At 57.2% G+C, this 16751-nt stretch overlaps 2 protein-coding genes and 1 long non-coding RNA gene across 3 annotated transcripts; 1 reads left to right on the top strand and 2 right to left on the bottom strand.

The window, feature by feature from the left end:
- Window positions 1–433: 433 nt before the first annotated feature.
- Window positions 434–4067, bottom strand: LOC123809632 (neugrin-like). The gene is made up of 3 exons (XM_045824848.1): window positions 3848–4067; window positions 3386–3496; window positions 434–1371 (listed from the first exon to the last, which is right to left on the bottom strand). Exons 1-3 carry the CDS (start codon window positions 4009–4011, stop codon window positions 777–779), a joined length of 870 nt encoding a protein of 289 aa, XP_045680804.1. The 5' UTR covers window positions 4012–4067; the 3' UTR covers window positions 434–776.
- Window positions 4068–4518: 451 nt separating this feature from the next.
- On the bottom strand, window positions 4519–14350 carry TTLL13 (tubulin tyrosine ligase like 13). The gene is made up of 14 exons (XM_045824865.1): window positions 14090–14350; window positions 13736–13776; window positions 12964–13082; window positions 11698–11828; window positions 11322–11478; window positions 10752–10895; window positions 10362–10447; window positions 9827–10058; window positions 9006–9190; window positions 7220–7405; window positions 6730–6919; window positions 6269–6448; window positions 5388–5706; window positions 4519–5034 (listed from the first exon to the last, which is right to left on the bottom strand). The coding sequence occupies exons 1-14, from the start codon at window positions 14347–14349 to the stop codon at window positions 4778–4780; spliced, it is 2487 nt and encodes an 828-aa protein (XP_045680821.1). The 5' UTR covers window position 14350; the 3' UTR covers window positions 4519–4777.
- Window positions 6315–8392, top strand: LOC123809653. The gene is made up of 2 exons (XR_006784046.1): window positions 6315–6455; window positions 6710–8392. It is a non-coding gene; the product is annotated as an uncharacterized LOC123809653 (long non-coding RNA).
- Window positions 14351–16751: the final 2401 nt, after the last annotated feature.

The following is a 16751-nucleotide window of genomic DNA, read 5'->3' as shown; positions in this document are numbered from 1 at the left end:
TACTTAGGAGCAGTCACGTGGCCTCAGGCAAATCCACATTCCTTTGTGATGGTGTCATTTGCTAAAAGGGGCCTGTTATCTGTTCTTGCCTCCAGCATAACACTGCTGCCAAGATGTGAGAAACTGAAGAGATACTTTTTCAGTCTTTGAAAGGGACTGGAGGGGATGAGGGCCCCAAAGCCTTTGCCTATGTTGCAAATTTTAAAAAGTCAAACCCCACACACATTTCAATCTTTGATAACTTTAGCAACTAAAAAATTCATGTCCTTTTACCTGTCAGATTCCAGCACTGAGCAGTGACCTACAGAGCTCTCTGCGGGCGATCCCCCGGCCCCATCTCCCTGCCAGTGTTCGCAGACAAGGCACCCTTCGCCCCTTCCTTCCCACACCAGGTTTCACAGGTAAGCCCTCCCACCCACAGAACCAGTGATCACACCGCTACATTTCAGTTTATTTTGCACGTAATGAAAACAATCAACTGACTAAGCAGCTTCAGAACTGTTAGTGTTCATTAATCAAGAAATAAACCAAGTCAGAAGGCCAACATTTCAATTCCTCCAAAACACATTTTGCAGGTACAACAGAAATTCCTAACACATGCAGCGCGGGCTGGTTTTGAAACACAGAGAGCCTAAGCAAGAAGGGTGAGCACTGAATGTCCGGATGGGTCAGACCAGGGGGGGCCAAGCTCCCGGAAGCTGGGCTGTACCCGGCCAGTCGTCCACGCGCTTGCCCAGCGGGGTTTCACGCGGCACCTCCACAGGTCAGGCTCCAGCTCAGATTCTATACAGGAAGTTTCCGTTGTCATCAAAGAACTCTCGCCCCTGCTGCACTACTTTGCTGCTGAAGTTCTGGCCACCCTGTTCTCCTGCCTCCAGCTCCTCCAGCTTGACCGCACTCGGCAATCCGGCACTGTTGGGCCCCCCGGTGCCCTCGCAGTCCGCGGTGGGACGCTTCCGCAGCTCTCCCCGATGACCTCCTGCTGCAGCCACGGGCGCCAAGCCCTCCTTCTCCAGGCTGCGGATCCCGCTGTTCCTTCTCTCCTGTCTGCTCGGTGGGTCTGTACTGTGAGTATTCGGTCCCACCACCTTCAGAGCTGTGCTGCGACCCTGGCCTTGGGATGAGGCTTCACCTCCTGATGCAGAGTGGCACGTGGGAAGCAGTTTCCAGGTTTCCCCAGAGCCCGGAAGCTGGCGGAGCACGTGGGCAAGCCCAGCTTTCTTAAGGACTTTCTGATCCTGCTTCAGTTTCTGCTCCAACGTGGGAACAAACTTGCTCCTTAAAACCCTTCTGATCACATCGGTGCTCACATCAAAGCCTTCCGCCAACCTGGGGACTGACCAGGACTCTGCAAATTCCTTATGTAAGTACCTACAGGAAAACAAAGCAGTTTTTCAAATTGTCAAGTCTTCTATCAGAATAGCTGACTGACAATATTAGTGGTAACTACACGGGAAGAGGAGCTGCAAACACAGGCTGTGCTCCATGCCGAGTGCCGACAGCAACACCCAGCCACTGTTCGATCACTTTATTTCGCACCGACTGACCACCTCCCCCTACACAGCTGCCCCCATGAACCCCGGTGACCGCGTGAAGACCGTCCTTCCCTTCAAAGAACGTACAATCCGGGGGCCAAGACGAATATGTTAACACGGAACAACACTGTGATGGGTCTCACAGCACAGGATGCTGTGAGAGCTCCCACGACGGAGACCCACGAACAGGCTGTCACAACCCGGGCAGCGTGGCCCAGGAGCTGCTCCGGGAAGTCGATGTTAGAGCTGGTCTGAAAGGATGCAAAGGAGTTAGCGAGCCGGCGGTGGGGGGCCAAAAATACTGATGGCAGAGCGAGCATGTGAAATGCACGGAACACCATCTTCGTGGGGAATAACTCATCCGACAGTGAAGGCAGGAGCAGGATCATGCCGTGCTTAGTAATCTGGAGTTCATCCCAGAGCAACAGCAAACCAAGGAAAGCTTTTAAGGGGTGGAATGCCATGAGCAAACTTTCATTGTGAAGCCCAATCCAGTGGTGGTCCTTCAGCGGCAAGACTAGAGGCGGAAAGCTCGGGCAAGAGGCTGTCAGAATAATCCAGACGGGGTGGACCAAGGTGGTGGCAGTGAGAGAGGAGGAAGCAAGAGACCTGAGAAGTATTTTAGGAGGGCCACGTGGGAGAACGTGGTGAGGAAGGAGGCTGAGACCAGGATTTTAGCTGGGCTGACTTGCGGGCTCATTCAGGGTTACAGCGAAATCAGGAGCGGGATTAAACTGTCCGGAACAGTGGTGAATTCTATCTTGTACACGCCGAGTTGGAGGAACCTGTGTGGCATCCAGACGGAGGCGTCCGGTGCACAGCTGGGGGTCAGGAGAAAAACACGGACTGAAGATGATGGCTTTGGAAGTCATAAGCCGACAGCAAAGGTGGTTGAAGCCGTGTGGGTGGGTGGCTGCCGTTAGGCAGGGAAATATGCCGAGTGAGAGAAAATGACTGAGAACACAGCTCTAAAGAAAACAGCAACATTTAACCAACAGGAGGAAGCAGGGATGTTCAGGAAGGAAAGAGAAAAGCAGCTCTAGAAATAGAGGCAAGTGGTACCGGGGTGAAGGGAGAAAAGAATTTCAAAAATGGGCATAAACCACGAAAGCTCCCGTCCCTGGTTCTTAGAGTAAGAACGTCCTGATTTACTATCTAGCATTTAAATGTTATGAGGCCTGCAGTTGACAATTTTAAAATTTCAGCAAAATGAACCGTGTCACAACATTAAAAATTTTAAATCAAGATGACGGGTTTATGGCAGTTCATTCCATTACTTTGCCATAAGAAACCATAAATGAGCCCTGGCCCGGAGGTCAGCCAGCGAGAGCAGGCCCCAGACGCCAAGGCTGCGGTCTGGTCAGGGCACATGCCAGCGACCAGTGAATGCACAAAACGTGGGACAACAAACTGATGTTCCTTTTGTTCCTTCTTCTCTTGCTCTAAAAAAAAAAAAGCAAAAAACAAAAAACAAACAAACAAACAAAAAACAACAACAGGAGAAGCAGAAGGAATGAATAAGAAAAGAAATCTGAGCTCCACCCAGTGCGGCTCGGTGGGGCTCGGTGGATCGAGTGTCCACCCTGGAACTGAAAGATCGCAGTTCCGTTTCCAGTCGGGGCGCATTCCTGGGACGCCGGCCAGTAGGGGCCACGCGAAAGGCAACGCAATGTTGTTATCTCCCCTACACCGATGTTTCTCCTTTCTCACTCCCTTCCCCCTTCTCTGAAATAAATGAAATCTTTAAGAAAAGGAAATCTGAAATGCTAATAAAAGAAAGTAGAAAAACCACATGATCTTGCGCAGTATCCCTCCCTCCCCAACACAGATCCAGACAACGGGGGTCTTACCGGATCTGCTCCATGGCTTCCCTCGTCAGAGTCCTGGGTGGGGCACCTGGCGCCTCCATTTGCCTCCGAATTTTCTGGAACCGAATGGCCTTTTTCTGTCGTTTCAGGGCGCTGGAGAAGAGAACCAATGGCAGAAGCCATGCGTGGGAGCTAGCTGGGGGGCTGAAGAGTCTCGGGCTAAATCACGGAGTGCTAGGCCTCCTCCTTGCTCACCGCCCCGGAAATCTAACGCCTAGAACTTGGGCTAGCCGAGCTCCCTACACGGGTGATGAAACTCGTCACTGGTCAAGGGACCCGTGGTCCCGAAGGAGCTGAACACCTGCCCCTGCGTCTCTGATCAGAATAAGAAACACGGGCCGCTGCAGAGGCAACGGCTGGACGCCCGGCGCCAAGGAGACGCGGCCTGGATCGCCGGGGCCGGAGACCCTCCTTCAGGCTGAGGGCCCGGAAAGGAGCTGGTACCTCTCCACCTCCTGCAGCTCCCGCTCCTCCGGCTCCCAGTAGGTATCGTGATCCGGCTCGCGGCCCATAGAGCCTGGGCCTGCCACCCCTCGGGTCGCGAGACCACAGCGAGCGACGACAGCGCGGGCACGCCCGGCGAGCGAGAGACCCAGACCACCCGCCATGTCGACAGAACCGCCTGCAGGCCAAAATGCGGACCAGCGAAGCCAGACGGCGGAACCGGAAGTGGAGGGGCTGGAAGGAAGCAGGGGGGCCTGGGGGGAGGACAGGGGGCGGGGCACGCCCTTCCAGCTTCCGGCGGAAGGGGGACCCTGGGCTTAGCGAGTTCCGCAGCCCACTCTTCCCTGCTGTAACTACAGGTAGAGCTTTGCTGGTAGGCGAGAGTCTGAATGAGGTGGAGGACGATCCTGCAAAACGGCATAAACTTTAATAAAAAGACGGGTTCAACTGCCGAGAGCCAACCCTTCCCCACAACGGCGGCCCAGGCCGGCCAGTCTCCCCAACGGCGGGAGGGCGTCCCCAAGGGGTCTTCTGACGGCGACAGCCCCGTGCCTGGACACTCGGCTCCTCTGGGGAAACGAACTCCTTGTGTCCCGAATCAACTCCAGCCCCGGGCCGCACCAGGGTCCAGACCCATCAGCTAGCGATAAATCCAGGCCCAGGTTTGAAGGGCGGAGGTGAGTGCAAGGCCCGCCCTGGCGCCTGTCTTCGTTGTTTGGTCTTCCCTGGTCCGGAAATACTCTTGCGGTATCGAGGAATTCTTGGTGTCTTTGTGTTTGTGCCTTATGCAAACCGAGTTCCTGGCCAGGGCTTTTCAGACTCAAGCTTGGTGGCAGTCTCTTCACTGGGCAGCGCTCGAAGGCCCTTTGCCCCTTAGGAAAGCTGAAGGGTTCTCCAGCAGAGCTTGAGTGCTGGGCTTCCTTCCTGCATTTACCTGTGGTGGCTGATGTCCAGGGCCGCAGTGGCACTCTGCATCAGGGGTGCAGAGGCACGGCAGAGGGGGAGGTCCTGGGCCTTGGCTGCTTGTTGTCCACAGTGGACGATGGAGGGCAAGGTGCATTCAGTCCACGGGCTACTTACCACTCTTTCCCGTTGCAGAAAGTAGCCCTGCCTTGGGGTTAAACAGGATGGCACTGATCCTGCCATGGCTCTGTTTATGGCTTCTAGCCTCCTGCTGGCTTGGCCTTCTGCAGTGGAAACATGGGGCCCCCTGAGTTGCTTGCTACTTACTACTCTTTCCCAACTGTCTCTCAATGACCAACACAGAGGAATGGCACCCTGTGCTTCCCTCCAGCATCTTTCCCACACTGTATTGTCATCGGTGCGTTTGCTTGTCCATTTCCCTGTTGTGTTTGCAGAGTGCTGGGACCGTGTTTCTGCCATTTCCACCACCAGGCTCCAGCACAGAGGAGGCGGCAGATGGCTCCACTGCCTCCCACGTTCCCGCGCTGCTGGAGATGCCGCATTATATTTGGGAGCATCCCAGCTGGAACACCTGCTGGTGGGAACTCAGTGACCAAAGCTAGTTTTGCATACTTACGGCTATCGGGCCTGACTCTGGGAATGGGAAAACAGCGCTCGTCAGATTTCTTCGTTGACAATGAACAGGGGCCAAAGGCGGCTGGATCTCTTATCCAGTTGACGTTCCTGGGCTGTAGGTAGTACCGGGCATGAGGCAGAAGTGCAGTATTCATGCGTGGCAGTGGCCCTAAGATCCTGGGGATCAACTCGTGGGATCGAACTGGCTGCAGGACAGGAGGAGGGCCCTGCTCTTTGTCCGCCCCGCTCAGGAGGACCAATGGGAACAGACTCATAGACGGCAGTTCTTGACTGCTCAGCCCGTCCGGATGAGATCTAGACTAGAGGAGAAAAGCAGCCTCTTACCACGTTTCTCGTGAGGCTGGAGGGAGTGGTGGGAAACATAGACAACGGAAAAACCTCTTCTAGGCCAGAGCCGCTGCCTAACCAGTTCCTTCTCCGGGGCTCAACAAGAACGGGACCCATCGGGTTTGCCACTACCCCAGGGAACAGTGAATGCGGCAGCTGTTTTGCAGGCCCAAGGCTTTACTTATCACCCCTTAGAGCCACGGCACGGGCAGTGCCAGGGAGAGATTACACAGAAGCCACCGAAGGTGGTGGTCAGTCGTGGGTTTGGGGTCCTTGCCAGATAGGGCTATAGCAAACAGGTCTCTTGTGAGAAGGCAGGGAGCTGCACTTGGCTGGATGTCACTAAAAGCAAGGGCGCTTGGGGGACAGCCGTAAGAGGAACCAGCAGCCCCTTTCCTGAGGCCCAGCACAGACTGCTTGCCCAGGCTCCACTGCCAGACACCGTCACATTAGCCTCCTGGGGCCGCAGCCAGCATTGCGCGCCGGCACCGCCCTTGTTCCCTGCTGTGCGAGATGCTGCACGGCGACCCTCACCCGATACTCGTGAAGCTTCTTCTGGTCCCGGTTGCCGGGGTGCACCATGCTGGTGATCTGCTCTACAATGCCCATGCTTCGGATGAGATTCTCCCGTTGCAGCAGGGCCTTCAACCGCTCCAGCTCCTCCTCTTCCACGATTTCCTGAGGCTGCATGGTGTCCGGGTATCCTGGTGGCAGCTACAAGGTACACGGGAGATGCATGCAGGGTCTCGGATGGTGAGTCCCGACCACCAACGGATGACTGCAGGGCTCCCGCCCGCTCTCCGCCACCCCTTCCCTGACCCTAGTGCCGGTCCCTCTTGCTCTCCCTTCTCACCTCCTGTTCCAAAGGGCCAGATTCAATGGACTCACTAGGAGCTCCTCTCTCTCTGTCTCAAATGAGGAGGAAAGGACAGCAGAGATTCCCTTCTCTAATACTCCTACCCCATTTTCCTGCAGAAAGTCAAGAGCCACAAAGCCCCGGACACCTCTTTCTTCCGGTTCCGGCTCCGGTAGGCCAGGTGGGTGGGGAAGCCCCGGAGCCGGGTCCTGCAGCAGCTCCTCTCCCCTGCCGACTCCCCCTGGCTCTGCTCCTTGTTTTCCCTCCGCCGCTTCGTGTCTAAGACGTCGCGCTGCTCCTGCTTGAGGCGGATCTCTTCCAGCTGCTGCCTGATGAGATACAGCAGATTCAGATACCGGAGAACTTGTGCGGAGAAGGGTGGGGGGGCAGTGAGGGAGAACAGGGATCGGGAAAGAGCAGGGAATGATGGTCCGTTTGGGGGACTGGTGGGCGAGGGCTGCGGGGGAAGATGGGACACCTCCTAAACTGAGCCACGAAGACCAATAAACTGCGTAAGTCCATCCCTCTTTCCTCCAGCGCCTGGCATCCTCTCCACCCTGCTGGGGAGCAGGTCAGCTTCCAGATCCGTCCCCACCCAGGTGGGGAGAGGAGCAGGCAGGGCGAAGTACCTGGCGCACTCCTCTCTGGCCTTGGAGGCCGCCGTCTCCTGGAAGAGGGAGCCGCTGTGCTTGAAGAAGGGCGTGTACTTCTCTGTGTCGGGCCCGGGGTAGATCCTCCGGTAGCCCCCAAGGTGGGAATCCTCGTAGCATTCCTGGTCCAGAAGCGCCGCCTGGGACAATTCGGTCTGTTCGCGCCTGCAGAAACCGAGCTCTGGGTGAGGCAGCGGGACAGGCGGGCTGGCCGAAGCTCTGAGGCCCTGCCCCGAGCTCCCGGCCTCTCGGGCCCCTGCCCATGTGGCGCGAGCTGGGAAGCCCATCTGTGGCCGTCCCGCCCGTGTACGGTAATGAAAACAGGCTCGACTTCCGGAAATCTGGTTTTCGTCTTCAGTGCAGTGGGGTCCGCTCATAGGCTAACGCCAAGTTCTCACAGTCTCACAGGCCCCTGATTATAGAAATTGGGTTTCTAATTTCAGAAAATCTAGAGAAGCAGAAAAGATGATGATAAAAAACTGCCCACAGTCTTACAATGCAGCTCGTATGTTGGTTCTGAGCACAGAGGCCGAGGCAGGACCTCCTGCGTCTGAACCCTGGCTTTGCCCTGCACCGCCCTGGCCGCCGGCCTTCCCTCCCTCCTGCCCTCTTTCCTTCCTTCCATCCTTCCTTCCGCCCTTTCTCCTCTTTGAATGAAAGCAGGATCACACAGCATTTCTAAACAGCTGCCTAGCACTCTAGTGTATGAGTGTGTTCATGACGTTCAGTAGTTTTCAACCGCTTATCCCCACTGAAAGATGGGGTTCAGCAAGTCACGTGCATAGTGTGGTCTCACGAACACCCAGGGCGTGTACAGTTACCCTTCGCCCCTGCTCACGCAGATGTCCGTGGGCCTTCCGTGCATGAGGCCCTCAAGACGGCCTCCGCAAACCTAGTACACGCTGGCCTCGCATCTTGCTGTGTGGGTGTGGTGGTGGGGGGGGAAGAACAGCATTATTATGCTAATGCTGAATCTACTCAGATTCATTTTTATGCCTCGTTAACTGTAATTCCGTATCAGCAATAAATCCCCACGTGGTAATAACCCATCTTACAAGGAAAACAGCAGTGGGTGGACAATACTGATGTAACCCATCCCCTAAAAACAAAGGCAAAAAATAAAAAACTGTCCCTTAATGTTGAACAACTAAACTGTTATGTGTTTCATTACTATAAACTTTTTAAAAAATATATTTATTTATTTTTAAAGAGGGGGAGGGCGGGAGAAAGTGGGGGAGAGAAACATGGATTGCTTGCTTCAAACCCGCAACCCAGGCACGTGCCCTGACCTGGAATCGAATCAAACTGGTGACTTCTTGTTTGGCAAGACGATGCCCAACTAACTGAGCCACACCAGCCAGGGCTCGTGGCTATAAATTTTCTCAGGAAGGGGTTTCTAGAGGGACTTTGTTTAAAAAAGAAACAGCTCGTGAAGCTGCACCCAGCTCAGGCACTAACACGAAGCGGCTCTAAAACACACGGCTACGTGGCGCGCCGAGTGTGCGAAGGGAGAGAAGCAGTTGGTATAATAAATACACGTATGCCCGTGCGCCGCATGTTTGTGAGCACAGCCGCGTGCACTGCGTCCTCCGCACTCTGAACACCGGTGTCCACGCCCCGCGGTGTATTTATCTACGCACAACGCGTTGTTTCTCATAGCGCGGCTCCAGGCTGCCTCCTCCACCCGGAGGAGGGTTTTGTTTCTCAGGGAAATGGGACCCAAGGGACACCCCCCCCACCTCCGGCGGGCGCCCGCCTGCGCTACCTGGCTTCGCGCAGCTCCTGCTGGCCCTGCAGGAGCCGGCCTTTCACGCGCCGCTTGTCTTCCTCCAGCACCTTCCGCTTGTCGCAGCCGCGCAGGTTGATGAGGACCAGCGTGTCGCAGAGCAGCGCGTCCTTCACCTCTTGGTCCAGCAGCGAGTCCGTGGTGAAGCTGGGAGAGTGGTTCACCTGCCGGGAGGAGTCGTTATCCGCCCGCCCCCAGGCCGCCTGAGCGGGCGGCCGTCTCCTGCAGGCCCGGGGAGGGTGCGGGAGAGACGCCCCCTCCAGCGGCCTCAGCCACGGGGCTCGGTGTTCTGACCACACACAAGGCCCAGTAAACAATCAGACTGGCTGCTCAGACACGCGGTCCTTGAAGGCAAGGCTTACACGAGCGACTCCTGGGATCCCAAACCTGGATTCCTACTACGGTGGACGCCAGAGACCACCAAGATCTGACTCAACAGGTGCAAAGTACGGAGATCTCAGGCCTGCCGCAGCCCCTCCCCGCCTGGCGCCGCCGCACCCCCGTCCTCTGCTCCCCCACCTGACTGCTCAGGGAGGCCTCTGGACCTTGGTTTTTTGTTTTTGTTTTTGCTTTTTTAAAGATTTTATTATTTTTAGAGAGGGGGAAGGGAAGGAGAGAAACATCCATGTGTGGTTGCCTCTCGCACGCCCCCTACTGGGGACCCTGCCAGCAACCCAGGCACGTGCCCTGACTGGGAACTGAACCAGTGACCCTTTGGTTCGCAGCCAGAGCTCAATCCACTGAGCCACACCAGCCAGGGCTGGACCTTGGCTTTGCAAAGCCCAGGAGATAGTCCTCACCTCCAGCAGCCAGGGCTTCAGCTTGTGGTCCAGCAAGATGTCGAAACCAAGGATCTCAAAACAGGCACAAGTGCCCCCGCTCAGGTATTGGGGAAAGCAGGTTCGGTAGTTGTGGCGCAGCACCGAGTGGGCCGAGATGACGGTTTTGATGATGATGTCCTCGATGCCCCCCCATATCTCTCGGGGGTCGTAGCTGCGTTCTCGCAGCCAGGCGTTGAGCGTCGACAGCTTCCTGTGAGGCCCAGTGCTCAGAGGGAGACCTCGTCCTGGCCAGTGGGGCGGGGCTGCAGGCAGGAGGCTCCCTAACCCTAAGGCCATGCCTGGGCTCCTTGTGCTTTCAGGGGGGGGGGGCCGCCAGCTCGCAGCAGGGTCTAGTTATTGGTGGGAGGGGCCTCCCTGGGTGGTCACACACAGGACAGGGATCTGTCAAGGCTGAGTTTTCCCCAGCAGTCAGCCTCCCAAGAGCCGGTCTCAGTTTCACGGCCACTGAGACTTAGGGCCGAGGGACAGGGGAAGACGACGGGGTGGGCCATACCTCTTGCTGCCCACGGCGTCGTCGCGGACAAAGTTCTCGTTGTGCTTGTTGATGGCGTAGTTGGTCAGGTGCATGCAGATGTCATCCTGGGGAGAGAGCGGCCCTGTGGCCTCGGGGCCGCGCTCCTCGCCAGCTCTGCACTGCCTCTTGAGCGCCAGGGACGGCTCACCTCCTGTGCCTCTGCCCGCCCCCCGGGGAGGGTCGTGCTGTCCCTCCCCTCCCAGCCGGGTGCCGGAGCGCTCACCGGCTTCGCTCCTTGTCCTGGGCGACCGTCCAGCTGCATCACAAGCCCCTCTCCTCAGTTTCCCCAGAACACCTCAGCACTTAGCAGTGGAAAAGGTGTGGGGGGGGGGGTGCTGCCCGTCCCCAGGGCTGCCCCCCGCCCCTTACCAGGTTGTTCTGGTTGGGCTCCACGTAGGGCATGGTGGCGAAGCGGGCCAGGCCCTCCTCGTACATGAAGATCCGCAGGGGGTCACAGGACGTGAGCAGGACGTAGACGCGCATGTCGAACTTGAAGCCGTCGATGAGGAAGGGCTGGGTACGCAGCGCCGGCCGTGGGGGGCGGAGGACAACGCTTTGAGTGTTTGCCCGCAGGGGTAACGCTCTGTACTACCCAGGGTCCTGCGCGCTTTGACTGTGTAACACCTCGCTTAAATTTCACAGTGACCACGTCGTTACTGTTATTATCCCCGTCAACTAGGGAGGAAACTGGGGTACAGAAAGGGTAAGACAGGTACCCAAGCCCCGTGTATCTAAAAAGTGGAAGGACTCAGATTCAAACCCCGATAGGCTGGCTCTGCGCCAGGGCTCCACGCGCTCTTCCAATAGGAGAGGAGCGGCAGAAAGGGGCGGGGCCTGGCAGAAAGGGGCGGAGCCCGACACCAGCGGCCTCCCTGGCTCTGGGAGAGCGGGGCAGCCAGTGCCCGCAGGGGGACCCGGCGGCCGCGGGGCGCCCTTCACCTTGGAGATGTACTGCTGGCAGATCATATGCTCTCCCGGCTTGATGTCCCGGGGGTTCCGGGTGAGGAAGATGCCGCGGCCCTGGGAGCCGCTGTCTGGCTTGCAGATAAACGTTCGGGTTTTCCGCTGACGACCACAGGCCTGGAAGTCCCCGTAGCTACGGGCAGACAGAGGCTGCTGGTCAGACGGTCCCTGGGCATCGCGGCCGTCCCGGGGCCCCTTGGAGTCCCTCCTGCCCTCGGGGCCATGCTCTCGCTGCAGCCCTCAGTCTCAGAGCATCCCTCTCCCACCCCCCTGCGACGCTCCAGGTCGCGGGGCCAGAGTGTGCAGGGAACGCAGAGGGGGTGACCCCCCTCCGCCGCGGCGTGCCGCTCACTCCGAGGGGAGGCACCAGGTGCGCGGGAAGATGTTGTACTCCAGGGGGTAGAGTCTCTGCATGCGCTTCATGTTCCGGGCCAGCAAGTCTTTGCGGCAGATCTCCGTCATGCCCGGGAAGTGGTTGATTTTCTGAAAACGGAGCCAGCTACTTACGCCACCCCCCGGGGTAAGCGGCTGTTCCTTGGATCCGGGCGTCCAGAAGGCAGGGGAGGACTGGGAAGGTCAAGGTAGTCAGTGGAGGTAAACCCTGCCTCCTAACCCAAGGAGAAAACAGGAGGATGCCCTAAGGCAGGTGGGAAACCCGTCCACGGCCTCTCTCCCCAAAACACCGCGACACACCGGGGTTAGCCAATGAGGCTCAGTGGGAAGGGCGAGATGGGACTGTGGGCCATCTAGAGCCACCCGGACGTCCCTGAGACCACGGGGACTGGTTCTGTAAGTGGCTGGTGTGTGGCGGCACAGAGCAAATGAGAAGACATTTCCCCACCGAGGAAAGGACCCTGGAGAGCAGCCCGAGGAGGGCGCGGCCCCAGAGGGCACGGCGCCATCTGTCTGCTGCGGGTGGCGTGGGAGGTGGCCTGTCACCGCGCCTCGGGGCTCTCTTGCTGGCTGTCCCCCTGGCTAGCCGCGTGAGCCCCCGAGGCACAGGGTCCTCCTCTTCGCAGAAGACAGCTGCCACTCAGGGTCGTGTTTGAGGGCTTGATGAGAGAAGACCATAAGGGCAGTGTCTGCCTCTTCTTGCGGTGGGACAGGCTGCGGTCTCCTCAATGAGGTTATTTTGAGGTTTCCCCTCAAAGTAAGCCTGCAGGCCCCTTTTAATTATTTTATCCCTCACCAACACAAAGACCCAATTAGAGGGTCACAAGAGTTCCATGAAGAAGTCACAATCGTCTCGTGGGCCCCGGTCTGTCTTTCTCGCAGCCACGGAGGGCCCCACGTGACTGAGTGGACGTGGGGTGCTAGGCTCAGCTGCTGGGAAGGCTGGGTCCCTCCACTGGCCCTGACTCCGAACGGGCCTGCCCTGAAGGGGCCAGCTGGGCACGCACGCCCCCATGCACACAGCAGACACTGCTTCAGATAAGAGAAGTTCCAGAGATTCCAGAGGAAAGTATTTGCACTGGAGCACACGCCCCCAGCCATGGCCTTCCGTGCTCTGCATGGGGGCGCGGCCACCAGGTGGCAGCCTTGGGCACCTGGCAGAACGGGTGCCGGCAGTCATTCTGGGGCCATAGTCCTGCTGGAATCTCGGGTTGGGAGGTTGTACCTGAAACCTCTTCATGTCCATGACGCGTTCCAGCGAGACAGCACAGTCTGTCCAGTACACGGTCCACTCCTCATCTTCCCCCACCTCCTTCAGGCCGCACGTCTGGGCCGCCCGGCGCACTGTGGAGGGAGGTCACAGGGCCAGCCTGGGCATAGGCAGAGGCCTTGGGACTGAGTCTGGGTGGCGTAAGGAGCAGCCCTGACTGGAGAGCAGGTTGAAGAGGGAGGGAGTTCTCACCGCGGCTGGGCATGTCAGGTGCTGTGGGACAACTCCAAGAGCACGAAGCCGTCAGGGCCATTCCCCAACCTGACAGAGGACACTAGAGCCTGCCTGTCGGTCCCCGTCATTCCCTCTCGCAATCAGGACGCTTCCTGGCCTGCAGAGCTGACCCTCAGCAGGGGTCAGACCAGCACCTCACTCTGTGGGTGGCCCCTTGCACAGATGACAGTGGGGGTAAGAGGGGAGAAAGGCATGGCTGACCCAGCTGGTATTTTCTTAAACAATCACTGCAGCCGCCTCAAGAACTTCCTTCGGAACAATGGTTTTAACCGGGTCGTGTCTCCGATAAAAAACGAAAAGGGTGAGGCAGTGGTGCGTCTGAGTGATTTTTTTCCTTCTTAGCCGAGGGGTTCCGCACCTGCCAGTGGCCAAGCCAAGGGGCTTGGTTTGGGCTCCGGGACAGCCTTACAAGGTCCAGGGGCCGGAAGCCTGACTGGGACCATCCCGGAGTCACAGGGACAGCAGTGGTGAGAGGGATGAGCCCGGCACTTACCACTCTCATACCTGCAGTTGGTCAGGTTGATGGCCAGGGCTCTGGAAGGCAGGAAGGGCAGAAATCAGGCGCCCAGATGAAGAGACGCCCAGCAAATTCCCCATGCAACTCATTTCCTCCAGAGGCCTCTGGGGGGCCAGGGTGATACACACGTGCTGAAATTCTACACGAAGCCAGCCCCAGTGGTTCTGAGTTGTGTTTGTTTTTGTCGCACCAAAAGGTTAACGATGCTCCAGGATTCCCTGCCATCCTCCCCAGGCCAGAGGGAAGACACCGGGTCCCAGCCCAACTGCAAAGGGAGGCTAGGGTGTGACTCCGGGGCCGAGCACATGAGGGGCTCCAGGGACCAGTTACCTGCATTTCTGCTTTCTCTTCCTTCTCCCAACCCCTAAATCATCTAAGTCAGCTGGGGCTTTGTCTTTTTTCGGAATCTTTGTGGCTACAATGGATAAGGCAACTTCATTCCCCAGCGCCTCACAGTCCGCCTTTGAGAGTGTCTGCTGAGAAGGGTCAGGAGGGATGGTGACTTCCTCCTTATCACACTCCTCCTCTGACTCCTCTTCTTCAACATAGTCTTCCTCTGATTCGCTGCTCTTACAGGTAGTTGGCTCCATCCTTTAGATTCTGGGGGACAGGTGGATGGGAGCGACAGATGAGACTTCCCTCCAGGCCTGGGAAGGCCTGCAGGAGTGCGCCCTGAGGACCTTCTCGGTGTTATAAGGGGATGCTGCTGCTGCCCCTCTAGAACGAGACAACCCCACTGCAAAGCGGGCTGTTTCCAGGTAGGTCATGGGGGTCGCGGGATGCCTGTGACTATGCTGGGTTCGCCGAGAAGCCCCAGTCACCCACGGTCACACCACACAACACGCCGGGGTGCAGCAGGAGCTGAACAGGGCGGGCCAAGGCCATGGCATACAAAGGGGATGGCGGGAGGAGGGGGCTTTGCCTTTAAACCAGAGCCTAAGACCGAAGGTTCCCTAGACCAGCCCTTTACCTGTCCCATGACTCAGTTTCTCTGTGTGCACACACTGGGGCCGGGCACCCACTAGCTAAGACCCCTCCGGCCCTGATGGCGGAGGAGGAGCCCCCTGCGGACTCTGCCCACCCGGACCGCTACGCCTGCCCCTAGTGGCCTGGAACTGGACTCAGCTGGTTGCTCATGCCTGCCCTTTCTGCCCCAGGTGTTGCTGCGCCTCCGGGACCGCCTCCTTGTTCTTTCCACAGGGCTCGCCGTCCCTGCCGATCGCGAGGGGGAGCCCGCTCCCCACCGGATTCACTCTTAGCTGCGCGATCCTTGAGGCGGTGGCTTCTCCTTCCACAGGCTGGCTGCCACCGCCCACCGTCGCCATAGACACGAAGGCGACTCCTATTGGAGCAGCGTTCTGAAGGCGGGGCTTCCAGAAAGCCACACCCACAGGTCCACGCTCTCTTCCTGTGGCAGCTAACAGGGTGGATCATGGGACTTGTAGTCCTTCCGCTGCCATGCTAGTTCGCTCAACCCCACTCCCTCCCTCTTTTGAATTTTCGGGCAAAGCCCGGAATTTGGCCAACCCTGTTCGGGAGACACATCTGCTTGCCTTTCTGACATTTTTAAATAGCCATGCCTGAGCAGCGTCTGCATTCGGGAGGGGCAGCCGCGATTAGCACACCTCCCCTGGAGGCGCTCTGCCTGGTGGGCTGAGGCAGCTCCACTAAGGAACAGCGGCCTTATTAGACTGCTCCTTCGCTGTCTTCCTGACGTCCGTCCGCTCTAGCCGACTTCTAATGACCACTTCCACCCAACTCGGCTCACCTCGTCACTTTTACAATGACCCCATGTGGCTCGATCTGGGGGACACTTTAAAAATTTCCCTCCTTTAAAAAGCCACACACATTTTCTGATTCACAGACTTCTCCATCTTTTTTTCAGCTTAAGATACTCTCAATAACCCACTCCTTGAAATGCTCTGGAGTCCTTTGCCTTCCAGGACACTCATTTTTCTCATTCTTTCAACAAGTGTTTAGTGTTCCAGGCACTGTTCTAGGGTCTGAACCATCGCCATTTCTTGCCTGAATTGCTAACATTCAGCAGCAACCTCTTCATTGGACTCCCTGATTCAATCCATCCATCCATCCATGCAGCTGAAGTCTTCTTCCTAAAATGCAAATATTACTCCCCCATAGAAACTCTTCAGGGTTTCCTGTTAGATCAAATCCAAAGCCTCTTACTTCGTCAACAAGCAAGCAGAGTGGTGGAGAGGCCTGGGGGCTGGATTCAGCCCTTCCTACCGCTACCTCAAAGTCTTCCATTCTCAAGCTTACAGAAACCTCCCATTTAAAAGTTCCCCTTCTTGAGAACTTACAAAGTATAGTGCCACCATAAAGAAAGCCTTTTGGCTTTTTCCCCCTTTTCATGGGAAAACTTAGTTGGGACAGAGAAGGCTTTCCTCCGAACATCAGTCCTGTGGAATAACTGGAAAGGTCCTGATGTTTGGCCTCACCACTTTGGACACAGAATCCGCTCTGCTGTAACAGCCGTACGCCCCTCTGTGCAGAGGGCTGCAGCAAGAGGTACTGGCTACAATGACTGTGGCGTGCCAAACATGTGAGGGCGGGCAAAAAAAGCTTTGGTAGAAACGTAAATGTTCAACACACACACATTTACATTTCAGTTACAATATTTTTCGTATGAGATGGGTTATAGTACATGTGTTGCCTCATTCCAATGAGACTTTATAATGCCTTTTAGGATTCAAACCTCTGAAATTCTAAATATATCGAAGCTTCATAGAGGCCTGGGGACAGAGAGCCAACCGCCCGGGGACCTGAGCCTCCGCTCAGGGGAACTGTGACGGCGCCGCTGCCTGGAGACGCAGTCCCAAGTGCATGCCCCCAGCTCAGCCTCTGGCGTCTGCAGTTCCTGCTCCGCTCCCGATGAGCTGCGTGACCTCAGCAAAGCTCCTAAACCTCCGTCTGCCCACCTCCATCTCTTCATCTGTTAGGGGGGGGGGGCACTAAGAGAACCTATACCTTTAAA

The sequence above is a fragment of the Phyllostomus hastatus genome, unplaced genomic scaffold (assembly GCF_019186645.2).
Source record: "Phyllostomus hastatus isolate PE091 unplaced genomic scaffold, TTU_PhHast_1.1 phas_scaffold_555, whole genome shotgun sequence".
Lineage (NCBI taxonomy): Eukaryota > Metazoa > Chordata > Mammalia > Chiroptera > Phyllostomidae > Phyllostomus > Phyllostomus hastatus.
The sequence above is the reverse complement of the archived record's forward strand: the minus strand, read 5'-3'. Positions and strand labels throughout refer to the sequence as shown.

Excerpts from the sequence above, each read along its gene's own strand:
- TTLL13 (XM_045824865.1), bottom strand. The coding sequence starts at position 14,349 with ATGGAGCCAACTACCTGTAAGAGCAGCGAATCAGAGGAAGACTATGTT. Across the intron at positions 11,479-11,697 it reads ACCTGGTGCCTCCCCTCGGA|CTACGGGGACTTCCAGGCCT; the intron begins GTGAGCGGCACG and ends GTCTGCCCGTAG. Across the intron at positions 10,896-11,321 it reads GCCAGCAGTACATCTCCAAG|CCCTTCCTCATCGACGGCTT; the intron begins GTGAAGGGCGCC and ends CTGCGTACCCAG.
- LOC123809632 (XM_045824848.1), bottom strand. The coding sequence starts at position 4,011 with ATGGCGGGTGGTCTGGGTCTCTCGCTCGCCGGGCGTGCCCGCGCTGTC. Across the intron at positions 3,497-3,847 it reads GAGCTGCAGGAGGTGGAGAG|CGCCCTGAAACGACAGAAAA; the intron begins GTACCAGCTCCT and ends TCTCTTCTCCAG. Across the intron at positions 1,372-3,385 it reads GAAGCCATGGAGCAGATCCG|GTACTTACATAAGGAATTTG; the intron begins GTAAGACCCCCG and ends GTTTTCCTGTAG.